Source organism: Eleutherodactylus coqui, chromosome 2, assembly GCF_035609145.1.
Source record: "Eleutherodactylus coqui strain aEleCoq1 chromosome 2, aEleCoq1.hap1, whole genome shotgun sequence".
Taxonomy (NCBI): Eukaryota; Metazoa; Chordata; class Amphibia; order Anura; family Eleutherodactylidae; genus Eleutherodactylus; species Eleutherodactylus coqui.
The window spans coordinates 82,247,307-82,262,661 of record NC_089838.1 but is presented as its reverse complement, the minus strand read 5'-3'; the positions used below and the strand labels follow the sequence as shown (position 1 = coordinate 82,262,661).

The window sequence follows — 15,355 nt, the reverse complement described above, 5'->3', positions numbered from 1 at the left end:
AGAGATACTGGGTACTGTGCAGACTTCTAATGTGATGATACACTAACGGGCTTCATAATACTTGTTGAAGATGGCATCACCGATATCTTGAGAAAGCATGTTACCGTCCTAATCCCTCCTGGTGTCACGATATGGGGGGCCTCGGCAATGATGATGGGGTCACTAGGACACAAACAAGACATTTGCAGTGCTAGTGCTGCATCTGTGCTACTACATTGTCGTTATTCTATGTTTAAGGCCCCTTTACACAGGCGTATTTGCACACATGCAATATGCAGAGAATATAGCCCATTGTTTTCAACGGGCTTGTTCACATGCGCATATATTTCCCGTGCATTTCAGGCTCACTAAAAAAAACCTGCATCATGCTCTATTTTCCTGCGCATTTGTACACCTCATTTCACAAAAATAGCGCAAATACGCATACATGTGAATCCAGCCTTACTGCAATTTTTAAGTATTTTGGCCCGAAGTTGTTTTTCGAAATTCCTTCTGGTGAAGAAAGGGTTAGGTGACCGCATAGAACACCCTATACAGCAGCGTTGTATTGCGGTTTCCACTATGCCGTGGCCTAAAGTCTGTCTGCAGTTCCATGTGTTATATCACAGAGAGCGGAGAGCACAGCTGTGGTAACACTAGTAATGGATTTACCCTCCTGAATGGAGCTGTAAGTGAGTGAAGCCATGTAGAGCCATAATTTATGCCCCGCGCTCTACATCAGCTTCCCGGGTCGCATTCTCGTTAACAATGACATCACACCTCACATCATTCTGCAGCCAAGATGCCGTGTAAAAATAGAGTTGTTTTACTGCAGTGATTTCACCCTAATTCATAGATGGCAGCGGCTAACAGCTAAATGTACAACATTTCAGGAGAAGCCCAGGAAATCTCAGATGCTGCACAAATTGTTATATAAATGCCAGTTACTGATGTAAACGCAAGTGTTCAGACTACATATAGAAAGAAGTGTTGAAGGGGTTGTCCCACTTCTAGGTATTTTGCTGCAGGAAGCAGACAGCTCTGTTTTTGGGCAGTGGCCCAGCTTGGTACTGCAGGCTGACACCTGTTGAAGTGAATGGCAATCAGCCTGCAGTACCAAACAGCATCACTGTGCAACATACAGTGCTGCGTAGATGTCCTGTTTAGTACTGCAGGCTGATTCCCTTTCACTTCAACAGGTGTCAGCCTGCAGTACCAAGCTGGGCCACTGCACAACATACGGAGCTGTCTGTTTCCTGCATTAAAATACCTAGAAGTGGGACAACCCCTTTAAGCACCATATCCTTGGACTAAATTTCTTATTAGGGTATGTTCACACAGGGCAGTTGTGTAGCTGAAAATCTGTTCTAGATACCCGAATGGGGTTGTTTTTGTAGCATGTGCATTGAGTTTTGCAAGTATGGATGAGTATGTATGGATTAGTCACAGATTTTTCTGCAGCAGATTTGCCACATGTGCACCCTTATTTGACATTGCAGTAAATCCTTTTTCACAAGCTTTTAGACCTGATCACTCTGGTGGTTAAATAGTTTCTATGACTAAGTATATGTTTAGTAACTTTGTTTTCTACATTTGGTTTATAGGGTATCTGTCACCAGGCTGCATTTCCCCTTTTCTGGTTGGTACCGATCCAGCAGGACATTTCATACGGCTTTATTCCTAGACACCAATCACAGCTTTACTCACCCACTCAGAAGTCATATTTCACCTCTTTATCTTCAATCGTTTTCAATATTAGGTCTCATAAGGGTCATTAGACATTTCTAGGACACCGAGTCATCTATCTTTGTAGAGCTGCTGCCTTACGATGTCCATTTATTTTGCTCATTTTTCCTAGTCACATTCCCTAAACACACCGGCTACACAACCAAAACTAAACCTTGTTATAATAGCTTATAACAAACCATATAAGAGCATTCATGAATTCATGAATGGATAAGGGAGAGCTGCCTCTGATTGGTGAGGGCTGTGACCAATCAGAGGCAGCCCATTCAGCAGCCAGGGATTTTAAATCCCCACCTGCTGAATACTACAGAAAGCAGTTCAGGAGAACTGCCGGCCGGCCGCGGCTGAACTCCGGCTGCAGTGGAAAGGTGAGTATACATTTTTTTTTTTTACACATTTTAGGATGATTTTCAGGTAAGGGCTTATATTTTTAAGCCCTTCCCGAAAATTCATCCCGCGCTCGCCGGCAGCCCATTGCTTTCAATGGAGCCGGCTGTATTGCCGGCTCCATTGAATTCAATGGTCAGTGCCCATTTAATCGAGACGAGTACCGCGTGGTGCTCGTCTCGAGTATGGAGCATCTCGAGCACCCCTAATACTCGAACGAGCATCAAGCTCGGACGAGTATGCTCGCTCATCTCTAATTATGACTGTAAGGTGGTTTCACATTTGCCATTTTGACACAGTTTTCTAAGCAAAAACTAAGACTGGATTAAAAAAAGGGGACAATAAGATTCTTATATACCTTCCCTCCCTTTATGAATCACTCTTGGTAATGGCTTCAAAGCTGCATCAAAAGCAGCATCAAAATGACATCATATCTGATTGGTGGGATGCCCCAGCTAAAGCACATCATGGGGATTTTTTTGGAAGGTTGGGAGGATCCAGAGAATCTGGAAGAACTCAGGCAAGCATAAGGAGAACATATATACATTCTGGAAATGCTGATTCAAAGCAGTAGACTGGCATCAATCACTATTTAGGAGTGACTCTTTTTTAGTATTTTAGGAGTGATTCTTTTTTAGTATTTATCATAACTTATCACAGATATTAGAAAATAATTTATTGGTTCACTTATGAGAACTTTGAAAGAATTCAGTATAAAGCCCTACAGCAAGCTTGTTGAGTATACAGTCAGCGTAACTAACTTGGGAAAAACTTGGCAAAGTCCACTCATAAAGGAAATTACTTCTACAGCTAAAGGGGTTGACCAGTTGTAAAGTATTGCTCAGGATAGGTGATCAATAGTAGATCGGCTGGGGCCCATCCTCCAGGTTCCCCACCCATCTGCTGTTTCCTTGGCCACTTCACTCCTGCACTGAACTGATTTCTGCAGTAAGCAGGCAGCTCCATTCCCACTACAGTGGCCAGACTTGGTATTGTAGGTAAAGCTCTCATTAAAATGAATAGGAACTTGGCCTGCAATACCACGTCTCACCACTGCAGTGGAAACGGAGCTGTCTGCTTCCTGCAGGAATCGGCTCACTACAAAAGCACACTGGCCCAGAGGACAGCTGAGTCTCATTATTCACTGCTGCCAAAGGACATTTCAGAAGGTCCTCCCAACAGAACAACACCACAGTATCTTCAGTACTTGTCTTCTGTTTGTCTTTTAGCTAATTTTTTACAACGTAGATATAGCTTGCAGCAGCTCATGTGTCGAAAGCCATGAAATATCTGTTATATAGAAAATGGGCAATGTGTCCAAAAAGGGTCATTTTGGTAACAATTAAGAGACGATGGCCCCATGCTTCTCATCCATATTCACAACATGGAGCAAAGACATACGTGAATCTTGAGCAAGTACGTTGTATTTATATACAGTCATCAAACTCCATTAAGTGAGGCACAGGAAATAGAACATTGCAATAAATGGGGCAGTAACAAGCAGAGCTATCGATAAATATCCCAGCAGTTATGACAGGTTTATTAAGGCATTACTGACTTAGCTAGGTGCTATAAAAATAATACCCTGTTTCCCCGAAAATAAGACGCGTCTTATATTAATTTTTGCTCCCAAATATGCGCTACGTCTTATTTTCAGGGGGTGTCTTATTTCACCGCAGCAAATCCGTCTGTGGCCGCTAATCCCTCAATTGGCCAGCTTTGTGGATGAAATTTCTCAGAAATCTCGTCAACATGGGACAGCAAATCTGTCACGGCAAAGCTGGGAGAAGCCGGTGTTGTGGTGCGGATTCACCGGCCACAGAAACGGAAAAGTGTGCAGCCAGGTCGCTTCAAAACAAGCGGTTGAGTGCTGTGGGTTTTGAAGCAGCGCTTTCCCGGCGGAAATGTCGCTGTTTATCGCTGTGGCCAAACTGCAAGATTTCCGCTGGAAATACGCTCTGTGAGAACCCAGCCTTAAGAATCACACACAGGTTGCCAGACTCACACACAGAGCCATAAAAAACTAAGGGCTGTAAAGTAACGTACCTGTCTGCAGACAGAAGTTCCTGTACCACTTGTAAGCAGGGATGGTATCGCAGCTTCCGGCCACCAGGGGGAGCTCATCACAGCAGACATGTACAGCAGGAACAGAACGTACAGTATGGACTTTTCCAGCCAGCAAGGGGAGCTCACAACAGCACACTCGTACAGCACAGCAGGGACAGGATAACAGAAGACTGTCTGCAGATCTACCTATACATCTGGAGGTAGGAGACAACGGGGATGGCAGCAGGGGACAGGCCTCTTGACTTGTCTGCACACTTTACTATGCCTTACTATCGGGGGGTGCCTTATATTTGGGACTTCAGCAAATTTCAGGGGTGTCTTATTTTCAGGGGGTGGCTTATTTTCGGGGAAACACGGTAGTACATGCATTATTTTTTTTACCCCCAATTACTATATGCTTTAATTTTGATACTGTAATTCTGCCTATACCAAGGTATCCCTTTTATATGCGCATCCGGTATCACTGATGATGTCTCATGTCTGGCAAAAGGATGAGTTATCAATAGTTGATTGGCAAGGGTCTGCAGTTTGGGATCCCTGATGATCAGCTAATCCTCCAACCTGCTGTCAGTACAGCGGGGCCGGACGCCTACATGGTGGTCAGGGCTGGAAGTATAATGGAAGGCTTTACTCCCAGTGAAACCTTCTATTACACTTTTGGCTCCTCATTGCGGTCAGAGCTGGAAGTGTAATAAAGCATCACTACCATTGATTGTGAAGTGAAGTGAAGCCTTCTATTACACTTAAGGCCCTGACTACTGATGTACATGTCCAGGATCAGTAGGGATCCTGAGTAGTGTACCACTGCCAACAAACTATTGATGACCTACCCCGAGGAAAGGCCATCAATAGAAAAAGCCTAGAATACCCCTTTAATGTCACTTACTGCGTATTCAGTGGTAGGACGTTGAGAGAAATAAAGAAGACACAACTTGAAAATACTAAAAACAATTTATTTCATTAGAGCAGAAGAGTAACTTTATTTAGTATTTACAGAAGATTCTGCTGGTGCCAAAAGAAGACAAACTGTAGACTGCGCACATGTAGACAGCGTATTACAAAACATATGGATAGTTAATGCAAAAGTGTTAGAAACTCTCCGACATGGCTCCCTATAGATATTATGTTCAGTGTAATTCATTCAGGATGTACATGTATATTCTGAAGCGCTTTCATTGTGTTTCTGCATTGTTTTCTTGGATACAATGTTAGGTTGAAAATGTCAGGGGAACGTAAAACCATTGTTTGTTGTGGGAAGGACTCGGGGAGTATTGCTGTGTAAGATTGTAGACCTTTCCAGCAAACTTGCTTCAATGGTTAGACAAGTTCAACTTTGGCATTGGGATATACAGCCACAACATCATATCCCTCCGGAGGCTTGACTCTCTCCTTGGCGTGAGTTTCGCAGTACAGCTGCTCTTCAATAAAGAAATAGCCTCTCTGCTTCAGGTTGAGGCCGCAGTCATCACACATGAAGCATTCTGGATGATAGAGCTTGTCTCGTGCCTTGACTATAGTACCACTGTACAGTAAGAGAAAGGACAATGACTCACCGTAGGACCATGCATTAATGGCAAACCATTAGAGGACAATTCCAGAAAGTGCTAATTTATCTACTGCTTCAGCAGAAATGGTTCAATTTCTAAAAATTTAAGTGGTTTCCCTACTGTGGCTCGTGGATGTCATCCTATGCTACTATCGAAATACACAGGAGTTCATTGCTTCTAATTTGCATAGACCTCTGGTCATTTCCCACCACATTAGCTGTGATTGTAGGAAAAAGAAGCCCTTTGCAAGGTCATGTAGACCTATGAAAGGAGATATGTAAGCATATGCCCCCTATGTTATGGGCATCCTCAGTGATGTGTGCAATGGGCAATGTTTTTGATACATTGGTGTGCATATACAACTATCTTGACCAGTTATGTATGTGTACCATTTGGTATAGTTGGTGGGTTCCTTATTAGAGATGAGCGAGTATACTCGCTAAGGCACATTACTCGAGCGAGTAGTGCCTTAGCCGAGTATCTCCCCACTAGTCTCTAAAGATTCGGGGGCCGGCAGGGGGCGGGGAGCGGCGGGGGAGAGCGGCGAGGAACGGAGGGGAGATCTCTCTCTCCCTCTCTTCCCCCCCCGCTCGCCCCTGCTCCCCGCTGCAACTCACCTGTCATCGGCCCCCGAATCTTTAGAGACGAGCGGGAAGATACTCGGCTAAGGCACTACTCGCTCGAGTAATGTGCCTTAGCGAGTATACTCGCTCATCTCTATTCCTTATCAACACTTATAGACGAGTCCAAAAAATTTATATATGAAAAGTAGAATACGAAGTTGTAAAGAATCTGCATAGTAAGTAGAAATTCTGTCTTTTATAGTTATTTTTGTTACTTACACAATCCCGTTCCCACATCTGGTGCACTCTGGGAGCATCTGTAATCCAGTCAGCGGACTGCTCAGCTTAGACACAGGAGACTTGACATTCCTGGAGCTGGCCGGTCTTTCTAGCTTTTCACCTGCCAAGTATAAAAATAGTATATCAGATCTGTATACAGAATTCTGCCTAAACCTAACAAACAGGCTGAGACTGACTGTAATATGGTGGCATATCGACAAGATCAGAGAGATCAGAAACCGCTTCTTGAAAGTTAACGCTGGGCTTCTGACAGAAATCTGGATGACTTGTGTCTTAGATCAGATTCCCTTGTCTGTAACATTTAGTTAGATGCCTGGAAACAACGGATCCAGGAGAAGAATTCATAGGGTTGTTGAATTCTCTATGTATAACATTTTACCCGTGGTACTAGTTCCACTGATACGTTTAGTACACTATGTTGGGGGTTGCCCATGGTGGCAGTACCAGTGTGGTTCTCTTTTGAGGTGGCCTCATTTATATGTTGTAAGCCTGCATGGACCACTATAAATATCGGTACTGGCTCCCTTTATATGCCTTATCTATGTGAAAGTATAATACTAAGCACCCGCTCCCCTAAATATGTGGTAGGTATGTGAGTGGTTGTTTCGTAATATCTTGAACCTGTGCAATGCTCCTCTGTATAGCAATTTACCTGTCTGCATGCTGAGGGATGTGATGCCTACGGCTGTCCTTGTATTTTCTATCAGTACATCAGTAAGTATGGCCGGCCTTCTGTGATTTTAGAATTGATATATCCTTTTTCTGTAACTTGTCTCTCTGTTGGTCTATCAAAGTGGTGATAGTTATGTATATATCTTTGGTCTAGGGCAGTAAAGTAGTGAATAGTAACAACCAGGGGATCTAGGGTAGTAAAGAAGTTAATACCAACATCCCTGGAGGTCTACAAGTACTCAAGTGCAATGAACCCAGCTTTCCTGGTGATCTAGTTTAGTAAAGTTGTGAATGCAAGCTTCCCTGGCAGTCTAAGGTCTTGGAAGGGCCAAAGGAGTTTATGATAGCATCCTTGGGTTTAGGGCATGAAAGCTTTAACATCTACGTCCTTGATAGTCTCTGGGGAAGGCAATGGCCAACCACCCCAAAAAACAGTCTGCCAAGAAAATGTCATGATGTGACATCACCTGAGGAGTCAGTCATGACTTGGTGCTTGCACCAGGGGATTTTCCCTCTATCTACCTTGATAGTCTAGGGAAGGGGTCCCCAACTCCAGTCCTCAGGGACCACCAATAGGTCATGTTTTCAGGATATCCTATGGTAAGAACCCCTGTGGCAATGTCTGAGGCGCCGATAATAATTACATCACCTGAGCAACACTGAGGAAATCCTGAAAATATCACCTGTTGGTGGTTCCTGAGGACTGGAGTTGGGGAACACTGGTCTAGGGCAGTGATGGAGTTTAATGATAGCATTCCTGTTGGCCTAGGATAGTGAAGGAGATCATGGCAGCAACCCTGATGGTCTAGGACAGTGAAGGTCTAGAGTCCAGCGGATTACCCAATTCTTCAATGAACACCAATTTGATCATAGAGATTAGAGCGAGGTGGGACAGAGGCCATGCAGCTGTACAGTAATTGATCAGTGACACGGGACATTTTGCGCTTACACTTCTTGATCGCTCAGCCTGATCACTAATGGGATAGATTTTCGTGGCTGCCACACCGTTTTAGTTGGACAGTGCTCAAGGATAATAATACTGTATATATAATGATACTGTACATATTGTTATACTGTACTTGAGACTTATTTATAAAAATGAGTGCAGGTTACTTGTATTCGAATGTAATCTGTCTCTGTGGTCTGCACTAGTTTCCTACAAGACGTTCTTCCATATTTGTACAGATGCGGAGGCACAGTAGATCACGGGACTGCAGAATAACACATTCGAGGTTACTCTGCTCCAGCAGACCTGACAATAGGAAGCTCGGCTTGTGTGCACAGTTTCCCATTAAGTATTATCTAGAATGTCCTGAGCTTCATTACAGGCCTGATTAATCATTTCTGCTCTAATTAAACACAATATGAATAAGCCTTGTGCTGAGTGAAATGAATCATCACTTCGTTACACTGGATGTTGCAAAGGAAACCTTTTTAATTTCTAAGCAGGATGATATACACTTGGCTTTAATAGTCCCGTTTATATGCATTTACTGGCAGAGAAACGAGGAGACAGCTTAATTCCAGTAACATATGGACAGACTTCTATGCCTCGAGAGCTCTCTAAACTCTGTACTCCTACAAAGTTTCCGAAACTTACAAAATAATACATATTAACCGAGACCAATAAAGCCAGTGCTACAGATACAACATTACATGTGCTGGTGCCTTGAGTGATTTATAGAACAACTTAGTGACGGTGCTGCTATTAAAATAGTTGATAAAAGTGGTGGGCTGTGGGCCATGTGCTTGACGCTATGTTATACATACCCACACCTCTGTCCTTTCTTCCTCCAAATGAATACCATTCAGGCAATTGGACATCTTCCTAAAGGCCTCAATACATTGATTTCATTTTAGAAGAATGTCCTTTCCTTTGACCTATGCCTGTATTTTGTCTACAAGTCCATAATGCAAGCTGAAGGCCTTTAATGAGATAATAGCTGGAAATGAACCAGCCAGTCCATCTGTTGCTATGCTGGACTCGCAGAATGCATGCAATTGGGCATTTACAATGGAGGAAACCATAGAAACCTCCCACGCATTCTTGTCTATTGTTTTAAGAGAACTTGGCCTATGTGGTTGCAGCATTCATCCTAAGATAATACCGGACCTTTCTTCATGCCGCTCTGGTTGGACCAGCCGTATGGTTCCTTACAGGGTGCTGGCAGACAGTTGGAGGAGCTGTTAGTGTTGGCAGGGATCTTATTATCACTTTACACAATAGTAACAAGAAACTATGTGGCTTTTCCTGATTTATCAAATCTATAGAGGAATCTGTGCTATTCAGGAGACACTTGGCATTGATTACCAAACTCTGCCTGGCTAGGAAAGCGTTAAGAACATAAGCATGCTTTAAGAATACATTCCCTGATCAGACGATTAGGTTTCTTTCCGTATTTATGCGCAGTGGAAATAAAAGCAGGCATAGTTTAGAGGAAGGCAAATGTGCCTGTTCCCGTAACGGAGAACTCTAGTATTGACATAACCTATTCTCAGCCCAACCAATATATCCACTTCCAGTGCGCTACCTTGCTATTGTTGGAACAGTTTTATCTCTCTGGTTTATTTCCGAATTGGAATTACATTATCATGGATGATATTCTCTATTTGTCCATATTGTCCAAATGATGAATGCGTTGTTTGAATGTATATGGTCATTGGTAGGTCGTGCTTATATTAGTGGCTTTCGAGGTCTGGATGTCACGTATCTGACTATAATATTACCACGGCTCTTCTCCTTTGTAACGTGCTTTTGTGTCTAAATCAGAGGGCTTTTACACGAGTGGAGTTTAGCCATGTGGACAAATCTGCAGCCCGAAGTTATCCTATGGGGCTTGAAACCTGCGACAATTGAAATCTGTGAGTTTTTATTTTTTGGCACATATTTTTATGCAGCAAAAAAAGATTTCCGCTGCAGAATTAACAATCTCTTCCAGAACTATTGTTGTGAATTTCTAACATACAGGGGATGTAATTCCACAATTATAGCCTGCAGAAAAAAGCTGAAGAAATTCTGCAAAACGTTCTGCTGATCACATTCAGCTGTTAAAAATGTTACAAAACGTGCGTTATTGGATTAAACTGTGCTGCATTCTGCGGTCTAATTCCACCTGTGTGAAGGCACCCTCACTGTGCTAACCAGGTTTTCTCACACCTCATTGCCTCTTTTGTCAGTTATAATTAGAGATGAGCGAGCATACTCACTAAGGCAAACTACTCGAGCGAGTAGTGCCTTATGTGAGTACCTGCCCGCTCGTCTCTAAAGATTCGGGTGCCGGCAGGGAGAGCGGTGAGTTGCGGGAGTGAGCAGGGGGAAGCGGGAGGGGGGGGGGGGGGGGAGAGGGGGGAGAGAGAGAGAGATCCCCCCGTTCCTCCCTGCTCTCCCCCCACCGGCACCCGAATCTTTAGAGACAAGTGGGCAGGTACTGGCATAAGGCACTACTCGCTCGAGTAGTTTGCCTTAGCAAGTACGCTCGCTCATCTCTAGTTATAATGTACACTCATTGTCGAAAAAGAATCCCCTCTAGAAGGAGTTGTTGGAATGGAATACAACCTTCTCTATGTGATTATAATGTTAGTATAAGTAAATGATTACAATATCAGAGCAAAAAGAGAACTTATTGAGGAAAACAGAATACTTGACGGGAGCCTCTAGTACAGTGGTGCTTAACCTTGTTGGAGGTACTGAACCTCGCTAGTTTCATACATGCATTCACCGAGCCCTTCGTAATTGGAAAAATAAAATGTGATTTTTTTCAAATTTAAAACATATGTATATATTTCATAGAATCCTAGAATGGTAGAGTTGGAAGGGACCTCCAGGGTCAAATAGTAGAGTTGGAAGGGACCTCCAGGGTCATCGGGTCCAACCCCCTGCTCAGTGCAGGATTCACTAAATCAACCCAGACAAGTAGTGCATTTTAGTAGTGCACACAATAAACCACACATCAGTTGTACACAATGAACCCAATGAATATTTACTGCAAATCAACTTTTGCTGTTTACGTCCAGAGACAAGTTCAGAAATGCGCAGCTTCACCTTGGCAAGTGCCACTCTCATATCATTTTTGCAACAAAGTCTATTCCTTATCTTCGTTTTTATGTCTACCATTCTCGGAAAGGATTGCTTGCAAAAGTATGTTAACAAATGATATGAGTATCTCAAGGGCTTTCTTAGCTGAACCCCTTAGATTTGACCTCTGCCGAAGCCCTGAGACTGACTAGCCAAACCCTCGGGATTTGATCGACCCCAGGTTAAGAACAACTGCTCTAGCACCCTTTTGTACTGCCTCTAGCTGGGATCCAAGATATGATACAGGCGGGCATAGAAGCTCTAGTACCCTGTTGGGCCACCTCTAGCTTGGATACAAGATGTACTACAGGCGGGCATGGAGGCTCCTGGGCTGCCTCTAGCTTGGATACAAGATGTGATACGGGCGGGCAACAAGGCTCTAGTGTCCTGTTGTACCACCTCTAGCTTGAAAACAAGATGTCATACAGGCGGGCATAAAGGCTCTAGTACCTTGTTGGGCCACCCTATTGTACCGCCTCTAGCTTGATACAAGATGTCATACAGGCGGGCATGGAGGCTCTTGGGCCTCCTTTAGCTTGGATACAAGATGTGATTCAGGTGGGCATGGAGGCTCTACTACCCTGTTGTACCGCCTCTAGCTTGGATACAAGATGTGATACGGGCGGGCATGGAGGCTTTGGTACCCTGTTGGTCCGCCTCTACCTTGCATACAAAATGTTATAGAAACAGGCATGTAGACTCTAGTACCCTGTTGTACCGCCTTTAGCTTGGATACAAGATGTTATACGGGCGGCATGGAGGCTCTGGTAACCAGTTGAGCTGCCTCTAGCTTCGATACAAGATGTGCTACAGGAGGGCATGGAGGCTCTAGTACTATGTGGTACTACCTCTAGCTTGGATACAATATGTGATATGGGAGGGCATGAAGGCTCTATTACCCTGTTGTACCACCTCTAGCCGAGATACAAGATGTGATATGGGCGGGCATAGAAGCTCTAGTACCTTATTGGACCACCTTTAGCTTGGATACAAGATGTAATACGGGCGGCATGGAGGCATACAGGTTGTGTATGGTATCCTGCGGCATATCAGTCCACATTTGCTGTAACTGAGCCACTAGATTGTGCAAACTCGTAGGTTGAAATTGGCATCCCAGATGGTCCATACATGTTCTATTGGTGATAAATCAGGCGACCGGACAACCACGGAAGTGTGGCAATGATGTGGAGACATTTCTGTGACAACCTTGCGGCCGAATATTATCCTGCTGGAAAATGCCTCTTAGAAGCCACCATGAGAGGAACACATATGGCTGCAAGAGGTCTTGAATATATCACTGAGTGGTAGAGGCGTCTAGTTGTCGACAAACTCAAACTGAAAAAGAGTTGGATTACTCACAAATAACGTCTGAGAGCCTTTTTATAGGCCAAGGGTGGAACCAATTTTAGGACCTCAGGTGGCAAGACCGTTCATGTAATCGCAACACAACTGTAATGATTTGTACATCTGGCTGACATGGAACTGCATGCCGAGTTTTGGAGTAAAATGAGAACTCCTTCTAGGTGCTTGATTTTTTTTTTTTTATAAAGAGTGTATTATAAGTGAAGTGTCTTGTATAGGACCTGCAAGTCTTTCCCTTCTAGAGCTTAAAGTGAACCTGTCAGGTGTTATCTACTCCCTGGAGAGAACAGTATGGCAGAGAAGCTGAGCTCTGTGCTGTATAGGTTTATACAGGGTGGACCAAGGAACAGTAGGCCGGCACCACACTATTATGAAAGCTGTCTAACAGGCAACTTGTCTTTATTGCCCATAATAACCAATCACAGCGCAGCTTTCATTGTATCTCAGCTGTATAGGAAATAAAATCTGTGCTGTGATTGGCTGCTATGGGCAACAAAGACCAATTTTCTTTTAGACAGCTTTCATAGGAGTGTGGTGCCGGCCTACTTTTCTGAGGCACACCTTCTTTAATTTGGAGCAAGATTGCTGAGAGAGAGACTGCAAAATGCCAAAAAAGTACTAAAGAGTTAAAAAAATGCAGTAATTTATATATGACTGGTGAAGAGATGCATGAGTACATCCAAGAGCTTACATTGCTTTGATCAGTGGACCTGCATTTTTTCTTTATCTGATCTACATGGATACAAGTACAGGGCCTGAAAGATGACCAGTTTTCCAGATTCATGACAGAGAAGTGAATAAATACAAAGCTTCTGTTAAACCTACAAATATCCAAAACTGTGCAAATATATATACTAGAAATGGTGAAAAATCAATATAATCGCCTTTATTCAATCAACTAAAACAATACATATAACAAATGATTACTCGCAAAGACAAAAACAATAGTCAATCCATGTCATAAAACGTCAGTCCCACGTGGGCAAGTAGGACCTAACACATAACAGCTCCAACCCTTAATGTGACCACTTTTGGATGCGCACCCATCACGTGTCCCATATCATCAGTTGACTACTCACAAGCGGTTATATGCATAGAGGTAGGAGAAATTAGAATGTAAGAGAGAAATTGGGGTGAAGGAGAGTCGAATAAAAAGGAGTTTAATTTTTTAAGTATCTGACACCCAACAGCTGCCAGGATGTCTGATGTCGGCGTTGATTCTTTGACGTCATGGATGTTGTAATGTGGTGAAAATTTATGGATTCAATGGTGGGATTGGAATATGGACCAAGCTTAGCTACTTTATACGGGGGAAATAGAAGTCTGATTGTTTGTATGATAAATATGATGGTTTAGTTACATACAGGGGGTTATATTGATGGTTATATTGTACAGCTCATTCATTTCAATACACCACCCAAATTTTCCATTTTTGGGGTGAATTAACAAAAAAAGGTAGTTTGTGATAAATAGATAAATATGGATTTATTTAGGCATATAAATAAATATTGTGATCGTTGTTAGGGCTTCTTCAGATCGCCATGATTTTGTCCTGTTTTGCAGATGTGAAAATCATGACCACAAAACAGGATGAAATGAAACCATTGATTTCAATAGTTTCATTTTCACTAGCGGAATTCTGGCGCATTAGTACTACACACGAGAAAAATGGGACTTGTCCTATCTGCCTCACACAGAGCTTTTCTACATGCAAGAAACATAGGGATGGACCTATCTTCCCGCTTTTAGTTTTTTCAAACAAGCATGCAATAGCGCGGAGTATGTATTGTCAAAAAGAACAAAACACTGGCTCATGTGCTAATACACTCCATAGCAGCGAGTGTATTAGCGCATTCGCCCGTCTATTGAAGCCCCAAGGGTGCATACTTTGATGACAATACAATTTAGGGAAATCAAGGCTGAATTAATTAGTAAACATTGAGTGTCAGTACACATTTGGCTAATTTGTGCTGTATTCAAATTTAATGAGCTGTAGTGTACATTGGATATGGTAATATGCAAATAAGGAAGGTGGAACAATACCTTGGATATGACAAGGCACAGAGAAGACATTTCATTATTGTATTCCGACACAAATTAGGTGTATTAAGCAAATTAGGGACGATTTTTTTTTTTTTTGCTATTTACATAGTACATGAGGAGGTAGTTAACATTAGAACTTCTTTTTCATCGGCAGATAGAAATAGCTCCGGTATATAGCTAAGTATCCGGGGAAGATTATCATCATTTAGATTGGTTAAGAAACATACAAACAGGACAATTTTCAAAGGTAAAGGCCCATTTAGACGGGACGAGTGTCGGGCCATTCGTCCCTGCACATGCTCGCTCTCGTGCTGCTGCACAGGAGCTAGTATCGCTGGCTTACAGTGGGGCGACAGGAGGAGAGGGGTGGGGGAGGCATATATCTATATTACTCTCAAGCTTGGACCTAACAACCAATCAGGTTGAATCAGGGAACCAAAACAACCAATCAGGTTGAATCACAGAAAACAAACAACCAATCAGGTTGCTGGAATTGTGAATCAGAACCAATGAGGTTGCTGGTATTGCTCCATAGTACTGAACTTGAGAGAAAGAGGCTAATATGCGTGGGGGAGCACGAGGAAAGAAATCTCCTGCAGCCGTCCCGCCCCCCT

The 15,355-nt window shown here is 43.1% G+C and overlaps 1 protein-coding gene across 1 annotated transcript in view; it reads right to left on the bottom strand.

Moving 5' to 3' along the window:
• Positions 1–5,111: 5,111 nt before the first annotated feature.
• PDLIM4 (PDZ and LIM domain 4) overlaps positions 5,112–15,355 on the bottom strand; it is a 137,004-nt gene continuing 126,760 nt past the window's right edge. Inside the window, exons 6-7 of the mRNA XM_066591140.1 lie at positions 6,569–6,689; positions 5,112–5,701 (exon numbers count right to left, since the gene is read on the bottom strand). Of these exons, the coding sequence (XP_066447237.1) occupies positions 5,497–5,701; positions 6,569–6,689 (326 nt within the window). The 3' untranslated portion in view covers positions 5,112–5,496. The remainder of the gene's footprint in view (positions 5,702–6,568; positions 6,690–15,355) is intronic.